This window comes from Pelecanus crispus, chromosome 13 (genome assembly GCF_030463565.1).
Source record: "Pelecanus crispus isolate bPelCri1 chromosome 13, bPelCri1.pri, whole genome shotgun sequence".
NCBI lineage: Eukaryota > Metazoa > Chordata > Aves > Pelecaniformes > Pelecanidae > Pelecanus > Pelecanus crispus.
The window spans coordinates 4,911,749-4,934,600 of record NC_134655.1 but is presented as its reverse complement, the minus strand read 5'-3'; the positions used below and the strand labels follow the sequence as shown (position 1 = coordinate 4,934,600).

Sequence of the window (22,852 nt, the reverse complement as noted above, 5' to 3'; positions counted from 1 at the left end):
ACAGTCCCCATTATGGTCATTTTGTCATGAGAGTGTAATGGACGTGAATCGCACCGTTTCATCTTCACCAATAAATGACAACATAGAGAAATCCTGAACGCTGTCTCCTCTCACTTGCACTTCTTGATCAAGGGCCAGTGTGATTTCCAAGAAAATAGTCAGCCAGATCATATTGCATCTTGTTTGCCTTCAATGTTTATTAACCACAGTTTGGAAACTGTACACTTACAACAAATACCATTTTTCTTCCCCCCTCCGTGGATTAGCTGCATGGTTTTTTTTAAAACAAAGCATTACTTCTGAATGAATACATGAACTTACTGTTCATGTAACAGCGATTGTAGGCCTCTCTTCCCCACAGAGAAAAATGAAAATGAAGCCCTTGCTCTGAAATGCTCAGTCTCGAGCAGTAACTGCTAAAAAAAAAAAAAAAAAAAAGGAAGCACCTCAGTTAAAAATAATAATAATTTAAAAAAAAAATCTATCAGTGGAGTACAGTGTACTTATTCCCCACATAGCTCTTAGCTGTTACGTAAACACTCTTCAGAGAGGAGGTCTTGGCCCTGCGGCCCTCCTGAAGAATATTCTTTCAGAAACGGATTTATGAAATGATGGAAGAGTGGCTGGAGATCGGAATTCCCACCCCGTGTGCCTGACAGAGAAGGCTTGTGTGTAAACCGTGCGGGAGAAGGCTGGGCTTGAACTGGATGGAAGTTTGGACTCTGACAGGAGCAGAGCCAGGTTACTGCAACAGAAGCAGTTCCCTAAAGGCAGCAGTACTTAAAAGGCGTAAGGCTCTGATCCTGGAAAAAAAATTCATTGTATTTGCATGTGTCCATGTTCCAAAATAAAACCAAGTCCCCGTAGACACAATACCTGATTGACACCCCTTTTTATAGCACCACGGGAGCCCGATGGCTGAAAAATGCATTGTCGTTTGCCAGTTATTCGCACAAAGTAGTGAGCTTCGCTGTGTGCACGCAGTGTTTTAAAGTTGCATTTGCATAGCCCAGGATGTAAATACAATGTGATCTGTCTGGGCTGGGACAGCTAAGAAGTAGACTGAATATTCTGCGCAAAAGGATTGCCACTCAGGAGCATTAAAATGCCTTAAAGATAATTGCAAAATACATCCGGAGCAGTTGCAGGTCTTTTGCAATTAGGAATAAGTTAAATGAAAGACCAAATTGTTCTTCACAAATTCCCTGCTCATCTCCAGTATGGTTCAACTCCAGAACATGCAGAGCTGTCTGACCCCGATCTAGGAAGATAATATCATATTATACAGGTAAATAATCATTAAAGGTAAAAATATTATCTGCTTATAAGTATGCATGTTCTTAAGTACTTTGCTGAATAGAGAGAGCTAGAGCCCTAGAACCTAGTAAAGAAATAATACTTTAAAATAATGTCTCAGTCTTGCATTAATAATAATTTTCTGAACAATTTTGTCTTAAAGATTTTTAAGCCAAAGTGATAGTGTATTTGCAAGGCACTTCTTTCAAATGTCCTGGGAATGTCAATACGTAAGGATTTCGTATGCTTTACTCCAGAGAAGTGATAACAACTTTGGCCTAACTAAATGAATTCATTATATATATATATTAGCACACCTGTTTCATGGCTTTCCCTCAAAATATACAAGGATAATACAGTTATTGGCACTTCTCTTTAATTATGCCCTGAAGGAAAGTGTGACTAGTTAACAGTGCGTACACTAGAAATACAGTTTTTTAAACTAACAGAAATAAAGCCCAGAGGAATATAACACATCGTGACTGTAGAAGTAGAAAACATACATGCCATGACTGCTTACTTCTGTGTTTGAAAAGCCTGCATGCTATCTAGTAAAGCCTCTACTTTGCAAATACACACAGCTTGAATAATTACAAAACAAGTGTGCCAAGGCTACCTCAGAAAGGAAATTTATGTTTGTCGTAATGAAATGTTTCTGGTGGCTGCACATCATTTGACTGCAAGACGATAAGCACAGACCTCGAAATAGACATTTTACCTGGGATATATTTCAACAGAAAGCTATGAAAAATGCTGGAGGCGTTTTGGATTCATCTTCACATGAAAAATTGCATTTTTCACTGGGGTAGCTCTTTAAAGTCAACCGTGGATGAGAGTCTGGATTAGAATTGATTACCTGTCACTGGAGGAAAGAACATCCCATCTGTTTAGTAAGCAAAGCAAACCAAATCAATCTTCGAGTCTTCCTAAGGAAGTCAGTTTATCGACCAGTAATGCTTGGTGTTTCTAAGTCACCTACAATACACGGATAAATTTTAGCTAGCTCTGTATCTCATAGGAGAATGAGTCTTCATTCCCTTACACTAGACCAAATACTGTTTGCAAAGACACCAACAAAGCATAACTTTGGAAAAGTCTCTCCTGTTGATGACTGGCATGTGCCTCGGACAGAGGAGTGGTGTAATGTGAGACACCAGTTACTCCGGTCTGAATACGGAACTCGCAGAGGCTTTCTGAGGTAGCCATAAAAGAGGGAAAAAAACCCCATTGAAGTAAAAGCATAGCACCATGTTCCATAAAAAAAAAAAAAGAGGTGTCAGAGCACTGGTCTTTTCCTCCTCTGCGTGCAGTCAAACTCCTGGACTTGACACTCGATTTTTGTAGAATTCTGGCTGTCTTGATTCACGCATCAACCACACACAAAACAGGTTTATGAATTTATCCTTCTTCACGTCAGCGATGTCTAGTCTTAGGTAACAAAGACTGTTAATGTTACTGCATTTTTGTTACTACAAGTTCTTCATGCACACCTGGCAACGGCTGACCCTCGTTCGAAGCTGTCCTGCTTTCAGAGTTTCTGAGGGAGGAGCACTGACAAACTGCTGCGACTGTTCAACCGTCGTCAGCCAGAAGCTGTATTTGTTTGCAAAGTAATGGCACGTTCCCCTAGCACCGTTGCATTCAATGAACGGAGTAGCACGGAAATCCTCCAGGCAAGAACCAGGTGAGACGAGGGACTGACCTCCACCTTCTGCACCAGCTGCGGTATGCTGAAACAGAGACATCAATTTAAAGGAGTTCAAAGGAACAGAATGGGACATCAAAAGGGGACTCCTCCAGTTCCATTGTTAAAAGGCATAAAACAGGCAACCAAAATTGTACCTTGGCTATGTCTATCTGTCTTTTGAGTCAGGGCTAGGGGTGAAGAAGCAAAAGAATGTACTTGGGGTGAATATACAGGCCTGGTGTAATGGAAAACCAGTTTTTCACTTGCAAGCTGGGAAAATTTGGAAACAATAATGCTGACTTCGTACTTTTCTAACAATCTTACACTAATGAGCTTCTAGGAGAGCGCAATGGAAAATGTTCTGCTTTTTCCCCCGAGAGAGGGGATTAAGACAATGCTGTAGCTTAATTAGCGTTTCCACATTTTAAAGGTTTGAAGAACAAAGAATATCCGTGGCAATGCAGAACTACTGCATCAATGTTACTACTGAACTTGAGCAGTACAGGTGAGGAGGCCAGCTAAACGGGAACAAACTCAGAAAGCTTATAGCAGGCCAGCTGATAAAGAATAAATGCACTAGGGCAAGAAGCCACAGGGCTGTAGTTTCCTGTAAGCAACTCATAGAATACAGTGTCAGTCACCTAATCGAAGATCCGGAAATGTTTAAAGCTGCCTTTGCATGAGCCATCGTATCCTTACCATCAGGAAGGAGTATCCTATCCATAGGCTGCGCCAGCCAAGGGGACACTGGGGGATGGTGATGTCCTGGCTGTGCACAGCCACAGCCTGGGAAGGTGCTTCACACACTGAGCAGCGGCTGATGTACGGTGGGATCTGAACACTGTCCACTGGCATCATGGGGATAGGAGCAGTGGTGGAGAGCCAGTAGGACTTGTCATTTCGGCTGGCGTAGTAGCACACTTCATTGATGTTGCAGTAAATGAAAGGCATGGTGCTGAAGCGAGGCAAACACGAGCCGGCGAAACCTGGAAAAATTGGAGAAGTGGTCATACCAAGCATCTGCCAAATGCTCCAACTCATCCACACCAGACAGGAGTGGCAGAGGACGGCACAAGTCGCACTGCTCCCAGTACAGAATCTAGCCAAGCAGACTTCCACCACCTCTACTACAACCGCCTGCGGTACCAATGAAGATTGCTCATTTGAAGCAGGATTTTGGCCTACGTTATTTATGCCTGAGAGAATTCTGTCAACTCACCAAGATCCTGGTTGTGTGACTTCTCCTGCCCCTCCACGTACAATAAGCTGTAGCCGTCCCAGAGCTTACTCATTCCTATGGGACAAGGTGGGATTTGGTCTGACTGACTGTGCTTCACTAAAGTGTATCCAACGCCCATGCTCCGGCCAGGCATTCCCGGCAAACCAAGCGAGCCTGGCTTTCCAGCAACACCTAGAAGACAGAAAAGGAGTCACCATTACTAATACGCAGCGTGGACATCAGCTGGCTCTAGACCTGATTTTTGGCGTTGCTGTCATTGTGTTTATGTCAGTCTTGTACAATAAGAAGCCCGAATTTTGATGGTTGTTATATGAATAACTAGACTTATCGGTTCCAAAAGCAGTCATTTCACAGTAGCACCCACCCATTTCCTACCTCATTTAATTTTCTTTCTTTTCTCTGGTGCCAATGTGTCAGCACATATCTCACAGTACACTAATTCTGAGGATCACAAAGCACCAACTAAAACCTAATAAATTCATTTTTGCTACAGTGCTCTTCATGATGATATTCCTTTGACACAGAAAGGCTAAGAGTTGTACAAGAAATCTGTGGCAGAATCCAAACCTTCTCTCTCTCATTGTGCCTTTACTATCCAACCCTCACAGCTGTGTTCTCCCTGAATACCATTTTGCTCTTTTAGACCTTCAAGATGACTCCCACATCCACAAAACATTAAAACCAAAAGATGTTCAGAATTGTACCTAGGGAAACACCAGCAGTGATAGACAACAATGACATGTGACATAATCTTCCTCACTGAATATTAAATTTACTTAATTGCAGATACAAGACACAAGATCGTGTACATCCCCTGGTCTTCCTAAGGTAACTGGGTGTTGGGGAGGGTCTCTGCAGAACCTGTAGGCAAACAGAATTCTACTGATTGCTTCTTTCTCATCTGTGCTCCCCAAATCATAAAATTACCTTCAAATCCTTGTGGTCCGGGGGCACCTGAAGGTCCTGGATCCCCAACTATGCCAGGTGATCCAGGTAAACCATCACGTCCTTTCAAACCAGATCTTCCTGGCAGACCCTTTGTACCTGAAATTAAATACAATTATTACCATCATTATTTCCTCATACCAATGCTTTCACTCCTGCAATCATATTCCAGAAGAGAAACACACTGTCAGCAGCCATGAGAGCTCACTCTTCAACAGCTGCAGTTACAACCAACTAACTCCATCCAGGGATTCCACAGGATCTGATTGTCTGTTAAAGGACCGAGAGGTGCGCCTGAACATTAGGCACGGCTGAAAATGCAGCACTGAGATCTGGGATAAGTTACTGATTTCAGTCTGAAGCCACACTAGACCTAAGACTCAGGTTTCAATTTGATGGCTGCGGAAGTCTGTGAACTTGTCTCATCTCTGTCTTGCAAGATTCCTGATTCTGTGAAAACAAGAATTCTCTGGTACAATGGTCCAGCTGTTGCAAGCTGAAGAAAGTTGAGCTACCTTGCTGAAATTTTGCTTAGACTTGAAGTCATTTCTTTTGCTTGATTTCACCCTTTTTTCAAACCAGAAAATTGGCCTTGATGTTCAGCCTAAATATTATGTAAAATTAGAGCCATTGACTTGAACTAAATTCACCTTTCCCCTCCTCCCCCAATATTTGACGATGAGCATCTGACTGACAAATCTTTAAAAAGTCTCAGGGCCATGAAGGGTGCTTAAAATATAAAGGCTTAGAATTTCGTGGGATGTAAGAGGAGGTGCCTGCCTATGGATCTTTAGAATCCATTCAGGATTGTCCTGACCCCAAACCAGAAAGGTCTGGCACGGATTGGATAAACCAACAATAAAATAAGTGTTCAGGATGGTACAAGTTAAAATATAACAAAATAGTATAAAGAGACAGAAGGTGTCATACAATTGCACAGAGCTAGATATAGAATCATAGAATTGTTTAGGTTGGAAAAGCCCTTTAAGATCATCCAGTCCAACCATTAACCTAACACTACCAAGTCCACACTAAACCAATTAAGGGTAGACTAGACTAAACCATGTCCCAAAGTGCCACGTCTGCCCGTTTTTTGAACACTTCCAGGGATGGTGACTCCACCACCTCTCTGGGCAGCCTGTTCCAATGCTTGACTACGCTTTCCGTGAAGAAATTTTTCCTAATATCCAACCTAAACCTCCCCTGGCGCAGCTTGAGCCCATTTCCTCTCGTCCTATCGCTAGCTACTTGGGAGAAGAGACCAACACCCACCTCACTACAACCTCCTTTCAGGTGGTTGTAGAGAGCGATAAGGTCTCCCCTCAGCCTCCTCTTCTCCAGGCTAAACAACCCCAGTTCCCTCAGCCGCTCCTCATAAGGCCTGTGCTCCAGACCCTTCACCAGCTTCGTTGCCCTTCTCTGGACATGCTCCAGCCCCTCAATGTCTTTACTGTAGTGAGGGGCCCAAAACTGGACACAGTATTCCAGGTGCGGCCTCACCAGTGCCAAGTACAGGGGGACAATCACCTCCCTGCTCCTGCTGGCCACACTGTTCCTGACACAAGCCAGGATGCTGTTGGCCTTCTTGGCCGCCTGGGCACACTGCTGGCTCATGTTCAGCCGGCTGTCAACCAGCACCCCCAGGTCCTTTTCAGCCAGGCAGCTTTCCAGGCACTCTTCCCCAAGCCTGTAGCGTTGCATGGGGTTGTTGTGACCCAAGTGCAGGACCCGGCACTTCTATCTAGCACATGATCAGTAATGTGGAAGGCTAATATTAGTATAAAGAAATATGGGACTAGGAAACAGATGGGTGTACATTTGGACAACTTTTGTAAAGATTAAGCATTAAAAAGAGTATAAATAGGGGTAATTTCCCAATGAACTTCTCGCTTTCCACTGCTCTGCAGCATCTGTTACCTGATTGCCTGACCACTATTAATAAAGGCGTGCTCAGATTTTACTCCCCGCACATTTATTCACTTTAGGAACTGACAACAGGAAGCCAGGAGCTAACACAGCTCTATTCACTGTGATGGGATTCAGGATAACACCTAGGGGGAAGGACTGGTGCCAAGTGATGTTTCCGTTCTAGGAGTTTTCATGAATAAAGGAGAATACTAATGTTTAAAAATCGCCTAAATGGCAGTGCTAAGAAAGGAATTGTGGGGACTTGCTGGGCCTAGGAGAGCCAGCTGGCACAGGACCCACCGAAGTTGCTTTGCCAAATAATATGAACCACAGTGGTGCAGGCTGAAGTTCCCAGCACTTCTCCAGTTATGGTATTTCGTTGACAATTCAAATAATTCTCAGTGGTGAATCACTTTCATGACTACTCCACCTGCCAGTACCAAAGCTGGTATCATATCAGCTACATCACAGGCTGCTGCACCTAATTCTGGAAACCTAACTAAAAACCACTATAAAAGTGCATGAACAGAATTTATCAAATACATTCCAATAATAATAAAACATGATATTTGTATGCATTTTGCTGGAATTATCTCCTTTATTAGAAAAACCTGTAAACCTTCCTAATGCAATTGAGAAAGTAATGTTGTTCTTCCAGAAGGCCAGCATTTCAGTGACCTGAATGTACTTTTTACCTGGTTTTCCAGCTGGGCCCTGGAATCCAGGATCTCCATCAAAGCCAGGGACACCATCGATTCCTGGCAGACCAGGTAAGCCTGCAGGGGCTGTGATTTCTTCTGGCTGTGGGGTTATACCTGGAGCCCCTTGTTGGCCAGGGAGACCTGCACACAGCGCAAATGACAATGTAAGTACCCCACAAAAAATTCGCAGTTTTGAGATAATACTAACACAAAGGAGAAGCATGCTGAATTAAGACTGCCTTAGTACATTAGCACTGGGCATCTTTGTAAAAAGTGGAATACCAAACTCTTTCTAATTCATTTCAATCTCTAAGAAACCAAGAGTCCCCCAAATAAGCCCATTAAGGGAGCTCTGAAATTTTGCCCAGCCCAAACCATTTGCAATAAAGTACAGCTTTTCAAATCCTCCAGCACTCACCTCGACGGCCCATTTCACCTTTCAGCCCAGGGTGACCAGGATCTCCCGGAGGCCCATCTTTACCTGGCATCCCCATAAGGCCAGGCTCCCCTCTTATACCTGCAAAGATACACAGCTAAAGACCTCGAGGGCTAAGCATAGGGTCCTGATTCCGATGCACAGCTGGGGCACTGAGAAACACACTGATGGCAGCAATGGCAACAGCAGTTCTGCTCTGAGATGGAGGGGACCACAACCCCTAAGGAACCCTGTGCCCATTTTGATGTCCAGAATGGCTGCAGAGCCTCAAGACAAGAATTTCCACTACTACATAATTAAACTTTATTGCAAGTATTCTTCTCCTTCCTTGGATAACCCAGGGAAAGTGTTTGGGGACTACACATCTTTTCTATTTGGAATCCATCTCTATGCACAGCACAGAGGGATGGGGATCTGCCAACCTACAGAGACAGCATACAGTTCTTCACCTGGCAAAGATTCTCCATCCCTTCCTGGCTTTTGAGCTGTGCGGTTTCTTTGAAACTTTGCTACTAGAGTTCTTGTTTGCAGCTGCCCTTTGGTCTCCTTTGGTAGAGACCAAAGAGAGCAACGTGCTCCCTGCCTTAGCCCAGAAAAAGATCTCTTAACTCCTACAATCCTCTTAGTCTCTTGTGGAGATCTAAATCCACCACACTATGCCTCTGAGCATACATGGTAGGTGGGATGAAACAGCATCTCCAGTCTTTGCCTAGACAGCATATGCAAGTGGGTGACTGTAGTTGCCAAGCACAGCACCCTTGCACGTGGACATCATCTACTCAGAAAAAAACAAAGAGAAGAGAAAAAAATCATTAGGGACACACTGAAGAGCACCTGGAGCTGGCCTCACTTTGCTGCTTTTGGAGTCAGTAGGTAAAACCTGCATGGGCCAAAAGGAAAGACTTAGACAACAAACTCAGCTGTGCTTACACCTGAATGAGGATTAATTTCAAAGCCACATGACAGCCATTCACACTGTCAAGGTGGCAGCTGCCAAACCACACCCAGACCCTTTCAAGACAAGATTACCTTTGAATCCGGATGCTCCAGGGAGTCCAATTGGACCAGTGGGTCCCACGTCACCCTTAATGCCTCGCAAGCCAAGAACACCAGGGAAACCTGGATTGCCTGTGTCACCTTGGTCAGAAGCTGGGCCAGGGGGCCCTCGTGGTCCTTGAGGACCTGGAAGACCTAGCAACAACAGGGGTAATTAGCACAATCTGCTCCTCGGGCAAAGTAAATGCTGGGACTATCCCCAGCACGTCTTTCTAGAGGACAGTCATTGTTTGGGTGTCTATATTTTCAGGGGTGTCCTCCTTCCGAAGAACCAGACCCCACACGCTTATATCCACTTAGGTCTCATAAACTTTTAAATCCTTTTAACCACAGTAATTTAGCTTCAAATTCTGGGCCTGAGCATAGCCCTTGCCCCATGTGGTAGCTAGCCTGGTGAGTCAGACATTCCCTAGGAGAATGAGAGCAGTGGCTTCAAATCCTTGGCCAGGGAAAGGCTTAGAGTCTCAGCCTCTCTGACAAGCTGTGAGGTATTGAATGGGTATCAATGGCATCATGACAAATCTTTCAAAATATACTTGCTGTTGACCCTATGACAAGTGCTTCTTATGTACCTCTAAGTAGCAATGAAGCTTTGCTGCCTCCCAGCTCACACAAGATACTTCTACACTTTACACTGAGCCTATGATTACAGCTGTGGAAACCACAGTCTAAAATGGAGCTGGTGTCCAAATTTAGACATACTACACTGGACTTAAGTACCTACCTTAGTGCCCAAGTCTATCTTCAGTACCACAATAGGTGAAATGAATATGGACTAGACAGCTTTAATAACAGGCTAAATCAAATCAGGATTCAATAGCAGGAATTGAAAACAGATCTTCTCATTCTCAATCCCTGATCTAAAACCCAGGTTATTGAAGTGACAGTACTTATCCAAGTCATTTCCCCCTGAGAGCTCTTCAAAGGAAGCGCATAAAGAAACAGAAGTCCCCTTAGCTAGTCCACTCTCCTTAAAAGGTCTCTCTTCATACCTGACCTCCCATCAGTTCCTGGATGGCCAGCATCCCCAGGTCTCCCACGTATATCAGAAGGAAGAGAAGCTCCAGGTGTTCCTGGCAAGCCAGGCAGTCCCACAGGGCCAGGGGGACCTAGGATAAGAAAAACAAAGTGAGAGAGTACCCAAAGTTCCTCAGTGATCTTCACAGACATGGACAGAAGTAGTGAGTGGCTTAGCAGCATTTATATTGAGGAGAACAAAGAGACTTCTCACTACATGGGAGGAAAAATTACTATATTCTGCTGTTTCTCAAATATATAGCCACATCACAGATTTAACATTTACCTGTCAAACTACTAATCATCTCTGTGGCTTTAGCAGTTCTCTCTGGTAATTCTGACCATGCAACCCATTAACCTGAGCTGCAATACATCCTGCTGGACTTCCAGAACATCAGCATTTACCCATGTCTCCTGATGAGCCTTTTGGTCCAGGGAATCCTAGAGGTCCTCTACCCAAGCCTGGAGAACCTTCTTCACCCTTCGGACCTGGGAGACCTGCAGGGCCTTTCAGTCCAGCTTCACTCAGACCTAATTAAACATGGTTAACAAAGATAAGAGAGCTTATTCAAATTGCCTAATAGCAGTTAAATTATTACACAAACTGAGTTGCAATAAAAAATTAGCCATTTACTACTCTGCTGTTTTCAGTAGAGCAACAGAAAGAGATTTGGTGCCTCATGTGCTACTCTAGTTGTGCACAGTGAATTTAAACAATCTGCAAGATGCTGAGAGAGAAGTGTGTGACTGTTCTGGTCTTCCCACAAGCTCTTGAGCAAGGACGTGCACATAGCACTTCTGTGACAGGATTTGCCTGCCAGCCCATATGCTGTGTCTCTCAAGAGGATGCAACATAGATTCAAGCTGCTGGTCTTTAAATAATCTAGCGGGCTTCATGCTCCAACATGGAGAGATCAGTTTCCACATACTGCAGAAGACACACTGAGGCACAAGTGGTGCAGGGCAGAGGCTCCCTGGAAGAGCTGCAGGGAGAGTTCCACATGTTACTCTGGTAAGAGTAAATACTAAGCAGCTCTCTGAGATAGGAAAACTGTGAAGGAGCTATATGGTCTAAATAATTACCTTCCAATAGAGCATGTTTTAAACAAACAAAACACAGGTATCTTTTAAGTTGTACACATCAAGACTGTTTGTCCATTTTTATGCATAAAATGTCTGCCACAAATTTTAAGTGCTGCTTTAAAAGATGACTGTAACTAAAGAAGTCTCTTTGGAAAGGTCTTTCTCCTCCTCTTTACATTTAGTAAAACACTGTTTGCAAAACAGAACCACATTCTATTTCATATGGTTAAAAATATGAAAAAATCCAGCAGAAGCTTCCCAAAAGCAGAATCCAGAATCTACTCAAAGAAATCAGTTTCTCATTTTACTGATGCCTTTCTTGAGCTCCTTATAATGGAGGGCTATGGAAAGCACTACAGAAACATGCCATTGCTAAGCCCAACTCAAAGAAAGCATTTGACGCTGCCCTGCTGAAATCAAACATCCATTAGAAACGGAACAGTTTTATGATTTCATTCCATTGACTTTCCGGCGGTGACATAGTCCTTCAGGAATTCAAGGACAACCATGACCAGAAAGCCTCTTCACTCCACAGGCTGCATCCTATTTTTACTGGCATTAAAGAAGAATTTGTTCATGCACATTCAGTATCCTGAGGTTTTTCTTCAGGTTATGGTTAAATCCGGAACTGCGTGAAATAGGGGAATTTTGTGGGGAACACTGCTCTCATGATGGACCAGTGTATGTATGCATTTCCCCAGCTATGACACTTCTACTACACATTTCCTTTACCTGGTGTTCCAGGAGACCCTTTTGTGCCTGGCAAGCCATTCAGACCATTTAAACCCGGAAATCCATGAAACCCTGAAGAGACATTGAGAACACATAAGTGAACAAATAAGCAAATAATCTAGTTAGGTGAAAATGCACAAGATGTTTCATGGAGACTACAACATGTATGAGAAACCTGACACACAGGGGAACACGGTATGTAAATTCTTCCTTCACAGAGGCCCCCTTCATGGAAACTCTTCCCACTGCTCTCACCGGTTCTACCCTCAGTGAACACCCATCAGTGATCCAAATCAAGTGAGAGCCTCTCCCTTTCCAACCACCTCTGCTCGTTTCTAGCAGCTGGTGCCTGCACTAACGTTGCCAAGAAATGAGCTGATTTCCCACGCACAGCTGGCCCACACATAAGAGTGCTGCCTGCCTGCTGTGATATACTTGGCCAAAACACTGGTTTTCTGACCCAATTTCTCCCCGCATGTGCAGGCTCCAAATATACCTTTAGGTCCTGCTGGTCCACGAGCTCCAGGGAATCCGACAGATCCTGGCTGCCCTGGAGGTCCTGGTGACCCAGGGCTTCCTCTCAGCCCAGCATTTCCAGGGATTCCTAAAAATAAGCAGAAAAATGTTCCTGTACTACACATCCAAGATGGAACAGCTCACAGCTCCATCTTACAGCTTCTGTTCCTGCACTTAACTCACAAGATGGGTGAATAAACTGCTATTTAGATAAAGCAAAACCAGATCCAAATTTCTCCTCACTACTACCACTAGCATAGCACTTATCAAGCTATTTATTTGATAGCTTTTTTTTTAATCATAACAATGACGTTCTTCATCATCCACCAAGTGACACACTCAAACAGTTCACATACTGAATAACTAATTAAATTGTTCTTCAAATAAAATATTCCAATAACAACTTTCACTGTTATCCTATCTTTAATCTTGATAACAATAGAATCTACCTGCTAGTTACACCACTACTCAAAGACACTTGTACCCATCCTTCTGGGTACATTTGGCTCTAAAGAGGGAATGGACGGAAGGGTTGCAATGGAAGATTTTAGAGCAGCCTTGCCCATAAGTAGCTGCAAAGAAGCTGCTACTGCTTGCATCTAATTGAGGTCTTCCCTATTTGTTAAAGGAATTACTTTAGGTTTCCATTGTGCAGGATTCACTGCATGGTTGACCCACAGGATCGGTCATGACAGGACAAGGTGACACCTCACGCTAGTGTCAAAGAAAATTCCCATCTTCCTGTCAACCTTCTTGTTTAAGCCTCAGCTGAGACAGGCCAACCAGGGCTCAGGAAAAGACAAGGTGAGGTTGTTCCACAGTCACACCATGAACTGCAGAACTTAGATGCCTAGTTCAGTACCTGCTGGTCCTTCTTGGCCAAGATCTCCTGGGCCACCTTTGAGTCCATTCACCCCAGTGCTTCCTGGGTAGCCTGGTTCACCCTTGAGTCCTTCTCTCCCTCTCTCTCCTGAAAGAATAAAAACAGGCAGCGTGCTAGAACACAAGTCAAACTGGAGGAAGGTGTGAAGAGAATGAGAAACGTGTTAAGTTGAGGCCGCAGCACTTGTGTCTGCTTAGCCATGGTCTGGGCCCTGGACTGGACTCCCTGGATGCCAAATACCAGTGCAAGTTCACAAGTTCCTCCTCAAGAAGTGAAGTGAGACCCAGCATTAGAATTGGGCTGTTCTTGGACATGTTCATTATCATCTAGATTTGTGCCCCACCATTCTAGACTCCTCAAATCTCACTTCCAGGAGATGACTGAAGTATTTAAATTTACATTACAAAAAATTCCAAAAACACCCAATGCGCAATGCTATCCTGTTTAATCTCTAGAATTTTGCATTCTTGAAGCGAGCAATCAAGGGCTATTTTACCTGGGAACCCCGGGTCCCCTCGCTCTCCTTTTCCTCCAGCAATGCCAGGAACACCAACAGACTCTCCCTGGTCACCTGGAAAAGACAGACAAGGTGGGGAGGCCATTCCCTAATTGACTGCGGGGCGCAGTTTTCAGAGCTGCTCAAGAGCCTTGTTTATGAAAATAAACCTTGCCTATACTTCAAATCCATGGAGCAAGAAAGACAATAGTAAGTGATGTACCTGAGTTTGAAAATGCTTATGAACAGCAATGGATGCAAATTCACTCATGCAAATGCATGATAAGACAAACAACATCCTGCCCTTTATACTTTCGACACAAGGAGATGAGAGAGAAGGGTGCCTCTTGTACTGTCCAACAAGCTTCACACAGCACTGTGGCCAAACTTTCAAAGGACCACAAAGTATTTAGGCATTTGGCTTGGGACTGGTCTCATCAGAATGAAGGCCCTTACAAGGGCACATGTACTTCGGAGCCAGTCACTGGAGAGCAATGGACACTTCTAGAACACTACTCATTCATTTTAGTCACGAATAATAGGACTGTGTGTACTGAAAGACCATGTACGCTATGAAAGATTTCTTACCCTTTGGACCAGGGACACCAACAGGTCCTGGGAATCCAAGTGTTCCTGTGATACCATCTGAACCCTGAAAAAAAGCCACCAGAATTAGCCTTTGCTTTTTATTCTTGCTGTTCCAAGTTTGGGTCATGTGGGATAACAGACTGCAAAGATGTAGGAAGAAGTACTATCCAAAGTGTCATTCAACAGTATGAGCCAAACAAAAACAATCTGTAAGTTTTGTAAGGAAAAATCCTGCCAGCTTCTGCTGCTTTGCTACAGGAGTACCAATTAGAACACAGGATTTTCCAAAGAGCACTTAGAGGAGATGAAGATACTTAAGAAGGTATTTACCCTCTCTCCTGGCATTCCTGGGAATCCTATGATACCATGTGTACCCTTCTGTCCTGGCAGCCCAGGCTGTCCAAGTGGACCAGAAAAGCCTGGGTCACCATGAAGACCTCTCTCTTTGCTTGCAGACCCAATTGGACCAGGGAGACCAGGCTGTCCACGGCTTCCTGGGATTCCTTTATCACCTGGGTTATACAACAGAGTGTAATTTCATTTCATAATACAGGCATTCAGCTCATTTGGGCCAATTGACCTGTTATCCAAAGCTCCCCTTAAAGAGGAGGAAGGGATGGCATTAGCTTTGCAGAACAGAGCTTCAAAGGAAAATTGTTTTCTCAAAATTCAGAATTGCCATATGCAAATCGTGCTAGAATGTGAATGGCAGAACAGAAAATAGTAATACTGCAGGCGCTGTCAAAAGAACAGCTCATACTCCACTGAGAATAAGCACAGTACTGAACAACTGATACTGGCAACTAACTACAACGTTGTGAAATACCTCTAGGTCCAGGGAATCCTCCAAGCCCAGCTAATCCAGGATCTCCTTTATCTCCTTTGAATTGCAGTGCCTGTTCTGGAGGCCCAAGAACAGGAAGACCAGGTGGACCTATATCACCTCTGTCACCTGAAGAAATAAGAAGTCAAGAAATCTTCTTGCAAAATAATCTAACAGAGAAAGGGTATAACACGAGAAGCTGGCAGCCAAAACCAGAACTTCCATGTCTCCTGATGCAAATTCATCAGTAAGTGCTCAGCATCTTTGGCAACCAGACCAAAGTATTTCATAAGGAAGAAAAGAACAGAGTATTTAGAAGAAAACATTAAATACGCAGACATCTCAGAAGGGCCTCCTAAGTCCCTCTGCTGCACAGCCAGCAAAAGACTTTCAGCTGTTTCTCACCTTTTTGACCTTGGAGTCCCACAACTCCAGGGCTCCCTTTTCCTCCAGCTGTGCCAGGAGTTCCTTTAAACCCATTCACCCCAGGGACACCAGGCAGGCCTGGCATGCCAGGGAAACCAAGCAGGCCATAAGACCCTTTCTCGCCTGTATAAAAAAATTGAGAAATAGAAAGGGAAAATTAGTCTCTGCTGGTACACTGCACACCCACCTAGCTGCTGGCAGGTAGAGGCAGCATGGGTCTGGCCAATCACCCAAATCTGGGTAGTAAAACTTCATGGCGGAAGCACAGCATGGCCACTTCTCTCATGGGTCTCCACTCATGACACTTTGAACCAGCACTTTTCAGTTCACCTTGGAGAGCTTCCACTGGAGAGCAAAACCCAATCAATTTCCAGGAAAGCAACATGCAGTTACATAGCTCTATTACTCTCCACCTAAAATAACACAGAATTCTCCAAGTAACCAACTACTGTACTGGTGCTTAAAGACCATACAGATTGTAAATTTTTACTTCCCATTTGGTTTGTGCTTCATTCTCTCCCTTCTACAAATTTCATTCACTGTTCCTCATTCCTTCAATTTTCTTGTCTTTCTATCTTGATTTACATGATCCTTTGTCCATAAGGGCCCAAGTCCTTTAAGATGGATCTCCTTATGACCATGATTTGATAATTAAATCCATCATTCATAATTCATAACTCAGCAGCAAAACAAATGCATTCCCACACTAGTTGGGAATTAATTCTCTTCTGACAAGATGGGGCTAAAAATTGGTATTAAAAAGGTTATTTTTTTGTGGGCACAGCAATCTCAGACTATTGCCCTAGTGGAACACGTACCTTTTGGGCCAGAGAAACCTGGACGTCCATCTTGACCAAAAGGCCCAGGTGGCCCCAAGAATCCTCTTTCCCCAGGAGATCCTGGAGCACCATCAAGACCTGGGAAGCCTTTCATACCAGCAGGGCCTTGTGGACCTACATCCCCAGTCAAGCCTTTGACTCCAGGAAGTCCTGAATCAATACAAGAAAGAACTCAACAGATTATGTCACACAAACACTAGGACAATTTGTGGACAGCTTACCAAACTCTTGAAACACAGCATTGTTTTTAATATGACAAATGGACCTTATGGCACATGCAGCCTACTAGAAGGCATAAAGCTTAGAATTGCAAAAGCATTAGTCATCTAATAATAAAATACCTATGAAGAGGGTTACTGCCTACATCACTACACAACTGGCAAGAGTGAAACCCCTTATGGTGTATCCATTTTTGTCTCCTTTACTAGACACTAAACTGTAGTGCACCAGTCTTACCTTTATCATCAAGGCAGCCAAACCAGAATGGGGAGCATCATTAATGCCAGCTTCTGCTACCTACCCCATCCTCTGGGTGGGCCAGAGATCAATTGGAGAGGCTTGTTTTTACAAGTTTCTTTTCCACCTTGGTAGTTAAAGGGTTACTTCTCAAGAGCAAATTGCTCACTAAGGGAACAAGCTTCTGATTGTGCTGTCACAAAACCAACATCATATGCACTGTTTTGCCTCTAAATGTTTCAGAATGTTTCTCGCTGAAGCTTTGTAATGGTTTACAGTTTTAAATAAAGGCTCAAACCACTGAAAACAGAATGCTCAGATCCAAAGAGAGGAAGAGAAGGAAAAATCAGGTGGCTTCTGAAAAATGGCATTTGCAGCAGTAGCACCTGATACACGAGCTTTGTTACAGTCAGGGCTAAAACATGTTAAGCTACAACCCAGTATTTTTTAAAGCAGAAGATGAAATGGCTGCTTTATTTAAGAAGACAAAGAACACACACACACACTTAAAATCTGTACAAATTAAGGATTTCCCTGTAGGCTTCAGGCTTTGTTACATTCTGAGCATTCTCACTACAATGGTTCTTTGCCTTCTGGTTTGATTAGCAATAATAAGGGGTATCACCTATAGTCAATGCAATTCTTGTAGCATTAAAAGCTAGGTTGTTAGTCCATGAGCTTTTACGCTACACTGCATTTTCTCACCTTGACAGCCTATGTGAAGAACCCATAACCAAACAGTGTGACATCAGAAATGGAGAGTTGATGATAAATGGAATAGAAACATGGTGAATGAAAAAACAGACAAAATATGTAAACAGAAAGAACAAGGGTACAAAAGAAATTAATGATTCAGAGAGACTGCAAAAAACTTAATCATTTGGAGCTTATCATCCTAGCAATGGGAGGTTTTTAAAAACAGTTGAAGGAAAGTCATATATGGCATACAGTCCAAAAATGTAAAACAATAGAGAGGCAAAAGCAATGTTAATGTCAAAATAAAAAAAACCTTTAAAACTCTATGATTCTCATCTCAAATGATGTTACTGCTTTCATTCATTTGTTGTCACTGTGCTCCAGCACTGTCATTCTGCATGTCAGAACAGATGAGTTATGTCACAGACCATTATCTACCAATTCCCAGGTACCTCTTTACTTGGTTCTCAAGTCTTGCATATACTGTTACATGAAACACTTTAGTCAGTGCAGCTTGAGAGATACTGCTGTACTCAAGTGGTGGGGTTCTTTTTCCCCATAAAGTGAAGGGAAATAAACTTCTCTTCTGCCCCAGCGAAGAGAAAGACAGAGAAGACTTAAGTGCTCATTCTGAGAAAGCCTACAATTTTTCAATCTATCAAAGTCACATTTCAAGCAACCTCATACATCAGGAATTAAATGTCATGAAAATGGGAAATGAAGAGTAGTCAATGATACAGCCAGCATGTAAAAGCAGAGATGTTAAAAATATCAATACGTTTAAGATGCTTTCTCCTATCTTTCTGCTGTACTTCTTACAGCCTTGGGGCACCATTTCTAGGCAGGAATCGTCCAGGAGTCAGAGGCAAAAGGCTCAAATTCTGCACCCTGTTATCCCTAACCAGAGGTAGGAGCTCACTCCTAGCAAATGCCAAATCTCTCCCACACTTCCTCAACGTTGCAGTGTTCAGCTTAGCTACTTGTCTTCATCTGAAGACATGACATACCTGCTGCTCCTGCAAGGCCAACTGGCCCCAAGGGTCCTGGTTTTCCCTTAATGCCAAAAGGACCTCCAGGACCAGGAGGTCCCCGCAATCCAGGGACACCCGAATATCCTGGATTACCCTGTTCGCCTTTAATACCTAGGAGGCCTGGTCTTCCATCTAACCCTGGGAACAGAGAGGTGGGAGGTTATAGAACAAATAAAAAAAAATTCACACTTTTAATTAAAACGTGAGTTTTAATAAAAGCCTTTGAGTTGCATTAGATTCTAAGAGAAAACCAACAAATCACCACCTGTGAGCAGCTTAGAGGACTGCTAACACAGTAGCTTAAAGAGATTGGAAAGAGGAACGATTTTTCAAAGAGAAACAGTTTGATATTCCCAGATACAAGCAGTATCAGTGCTTACCTTTTGGTCCTGGAAATCCAGGATCACCTGTAAGCCCTTTATCACCTGGGAGTCCAGGTCGGCCACGCTCTCCCAGGGCTCCACTCTCAGCACCAAATACATCTCCAGGAGCTCCTTTCGTTCCAGCTAAGCCTGAAGCACCCATTTTCCCAGGCAAACCATCTGTTCCATCCAGTCCCGGAAGTCCTTGTGACCCTTGCTCTCCTCGAGGCCCAGGGAAGCCTTAAAGAGAAAAACAGTAAATATCACTCAGCAGAAGTACAGATGTCGTGGTTTAGCCCCAGCCAGCAACTAAGCACCACGCAGCCGCTCGCTCACTCCCCCTACCCCGATGGGATGGGGGAAAGAATCCGAGGAGTAAGAGTGAGAAACACTCCTGGGTTGAGATAAGAACAGTTTAATAATTGAAATAAAGTAAAATAGTAATGCTAATAGTAACAGTATAATAATGATAATAATAATAATGATATACAAAGCAAGTGATGCACAATGCAATTGCTCACCACCCGCTGACCGATACCCAGACAGTTCCCGAGCAGCGATCGCTGCTCCCCAGCCAACCCCCGCCCGTGTCTATACTGAGCATGACGCCGTATAGTATGGAATAGCCCTTTGGTCAGTTTGGATCAACTATTCCGGCTGTGCCCCCTCCCAGTTTCTTGTGCGCCTGGCAGAGCATGGGAAGCTGAAAAGTCCTTGACTAGCATAACCAGTACTCAGCCACAACTAAAACATCAGCGTGTTATCAACATTCTTCTCCTACTAAATCCAAAACGCAGCACTATGCCTGCTACTAGGAAGAAAATTAACTCTCTCCCAGCCGAAACCAGGACAACAGAATATCTGCTTCCAATAGCATCTCTAACAAAATCAACATTTTAAAAATTTCCATGCAAGAAAAAGTGGTTTGGAAAGCTGCAGAATGTTTCAGTACTGATTTACAAACAATAATTGGTGACAGAAACTGATGAAACTGATGAAAACTGTTTAAAACAGTTAGAATATCCTTTTTTTTTTTTTTAAAAAAAAAAATAAAAGAATACTTCAGGAGTACCTGGGAGCTGCAGCTTGTTGTGTCTTTACAAGCTTGGTTTCACTAGATGGCAGATTAGGCAAAAAGGACAAAAAAAAGAGGAAGATGGCCATTTCAGGCTACAGACAGGCAGTATCTCACTACCACTATCAAGCACAAAAGCTGGAAAGATGTTATACTCATCACACCTTTCTTACTCTGTCCTCTAAGGCAGACAACTTCTGGTGCTGCAGGGCAGAAGACACTGGCAGCCTTGGTACAAGGAGGACTGGAAAGTACTCTCCCTGTACCAAGCAGACACTAAACTGCACTGCTGTGTGGATGTGTCACACTGCTCAGGGGTTACGTCATGAAATCAGTGACTGCATAAAGATGACATCCCCCCTTAATGCAGCGAAAGGATAAGAGAGTTCTTCAGCCATATCCAGAGAAACCTGATGGATACACAGCAGTCTAGCTTTAGGAATTTTTGCTCGCCACCTCTGCTTCTTGCTCTTGATTTACACAACCACCAGAAATTCCCACAGCTAAAATGAGTCCAAACACTGCACAACGTGCCTTTACCAGAGCACCACATGGCTTAAAACAAGTTTTACGCTAAACTTGTAGTTAACCTAAACTGTAACAAAGCACGTGATGATGGTCTCTGGAGAAACAAATTGTGTTGGTTGTCCTCTTTTCCTCCAGCAGTAACATAATATTATAGGCAGGTAACACGTATCTTGAACGTTTCTTTTGTTTTCTTCCAAGCTGCAATCATATGCTTGCAAAGATTGCATTTGGAAGGATCACAATGGAGCTCTCAATGGAGCATTATGAATGTACCAGGCAGAAAAGTGGCCTAGAAGGTTGGACAACTCTTTTGATAAAAAATTGTACACATTAATCAGACAATAAAAAGAACTCCAGTAACTTCCCTCTTACCAGGTTCCCCCTGCAAGCCCATTATTCCCGGAGATCCTGGCTGTCCTTTTGACCCACGTAATCCAGGTTGGCCTGGAATGCCAGGAAAGCCTTTGCTGCCTTTGGGACCTAAGGGTAAAAATACAGTATTAATGAATGAATAGTGGAGGACAAAAACAGCATGAGAAAACAGGATCACATCTTTTCTGCAAAACTAGTGCTGAAAACACTCGCTGGATACACAATTTAAGCTAAATAAAATCTCAAAGCTATGGCTGCTTCATCAGCTACATAAACACAGAAAGAGAGGGTTTGTGTTCAGAGGCTACTTTAAAGGGAAAAATGGTGCAGGCATTATGATCCTCCATGGGATTCAAGCCTAGTCTCTTTGAAAAAAGAGGAACATTGTTCTGCCAGTTAACTCTCTGAAATAACTATCATTTGGAGGAGATTAATTAGCAGGTATTATCTTCCTTGAGGAGTAAGTGCTTCTTGGTAGTCAGCCAGTGCATTACAATCAGCTTGTCTCCCTACCTGGCAATCCTGGAAAACCGGGAGTCCCTGGGGGCCCATACGCTCCAGGAACTATGCAGGGCAAGGTGATACCTAAAATGAAGAAACACTGAGATTGCACACAGCCCCTTTCAGAGAGATGGTCAGAAGAGGAACATTTAGTATCCAGATGTTTTTTACAGGACATATCAAAAGTGGCTGTGAGTGAACTTATGCACATCAAACACCGCTGGCATCTCAAAAATGTGACGTTAAAGAAAAGAAAAGGCATTTGGAGCCTGGCAATTGTCTAATCTCATCCCTGCTACTGACTTACTGCATGACCAGTAGAAGGTAGCAACTACTGCTGTGGACTACTTGGAGCATGATATCCATGGCTTCCACTCAGCAACTGGTCCTCCCTATGGCAGGGGCTATGCAACAGGCATTGAAAAGGCAGCCTCTGACTCAGAGAGCTTAAGGTCCAGGCTGAAAGCTTTCGAAGTCAGCGGGAGCTGACAGGTGCTCCTAACTTCTAAAAATTGAGGATGTTTCTAAGCTGTATATGAACAGTATGCTACAGTGTGAAATTCTAAAATAAATGTGCACATGCAAGATAAAATACATACCTAGGGAATATTGACAGGTGTTTTAAAAAACCTGCCGCTCAAGTGGTTAGGCCGGAGAAATGCATGCATGGAGGGTGGAATAGCAAGGATTTTTTATTTCAGCCTTACTCTCCAACTGCTTCTTCTACAGTCTGTCAGACTATGAAACAACCACATGGGCTTGAAAGTTTATTAGCATCAAACGAGACGCAGCAATTACAAAGCTCTTTGACTGACTTCCACCACTCAGAAAAAGGCTCTGTCTGTACTAGCAAGCCCTCTTCAGTGGAATGACGTTTATGTGGCATTATCAGAGTTGCTAGCACATCGGAGTTACCTGAAAGACCTCAAACACTTCCAACATTCCTCCTCATAGGTCACTGACAATTTGAAGTCACATTCACACAGTCACAGAAATGATTATCACAAAAACTAATTCAAGACTTTCTAACTCCAGAAATGCTTCCAGTTATTTTAAGAGGAGTCTGTGCTAGAACTATAGAATTAGCTCCTACGCTGTTAACAGCTGGCTTAGTCTCAAACTATCATAGATACACTTTCTAAAAATGAAAATCTAAAGG

At 43.5% G+C, this 22,852-nt stretch overlaps 1 protein-coding gene across 1 annotated transcript in view; it reads right to left on the bottom strand.

Annotated features, from left to right (window-relative positions):
- Positions 1-2,765: 2,765 nt before the first annotated feature.
- The window catches only part of COL4A6 (collagen type IV alpha 6 chain), a 138,333-nt gene continuing 118,246 nt past the window's right edge, over positions 2,766-22,852 (bottom strand). The window contains exons 24-45 of the mRNA XM_075720777.1: positions 21,706-21,777; positions 21,193-21,300; positions 19,236-19,457; positions 18,832-18,993; positions 16,652-16,822; positions 15,813-15,956; positions 15,411-15,536; positions 14,915-15,096; positions 14,585-14,648; positions 13,997-14,071; positions 13,480-13,587; positions 12,598-12,705; positions 12,102-12,173; positions 10,692-10,817; positions 10,262-10,378; positions 9,243-9,404; positions 8,196-8,294; positions 7,772-7,918; positions 5,151-5,267; positions 4,203-4,394; positions 3,683-3,969; positions 2,766-3,026 (exon numbers count right to left, since the gene is read on the bottom strand). Of these exons, the coding sequence (XP_075576892.1) occupies positions 2,766-3,026; positions 3,683-3,969; positions 4,203-4,394; positions 5,151-5,267; positions 7,772-7,918; positions 8,196-8,294; positions 9,243-9,404; positions 10,262-10,378; positions 10,692-10,817; positions 12,102-12,173; positions 12,598-12,705; positions 13,480-13,587; positions 13,997-14,071; positions 14,585-14,648; positions 14,915-15,096; positions 15,411-15,536; positions 15,813-15,956; positions 16,652-16,822; positions 18,832-18,993; positions 19,236-19,457; positions 21,193-21,300; positions 21,706-21,777 (3,122 nt within the window). The remainder of the gene's footprint in view (positions 3,027-3,682; positions 3,970-4,202; positions 4,395-5,150; positions 5,268-7,771; positions 7,919-8,195; positions 8,295-9,242; positions 9,405-10,261; positions 10,379-10,691; positions 10,818-12,101; positions 12,174-12,597; positions 12,706-13,479; positions 13,588-13,996; positions 14,072-14,584; positions 14,649-14,914; positions 15,097-15,410; positions 15,537-15,812; positions 15,957-16,651; positions 16,823-18,831; positions 18,994-19,235; positions 19,458-21,192; positions 21,301-21,705; positions 21,778-22,852) is intronic.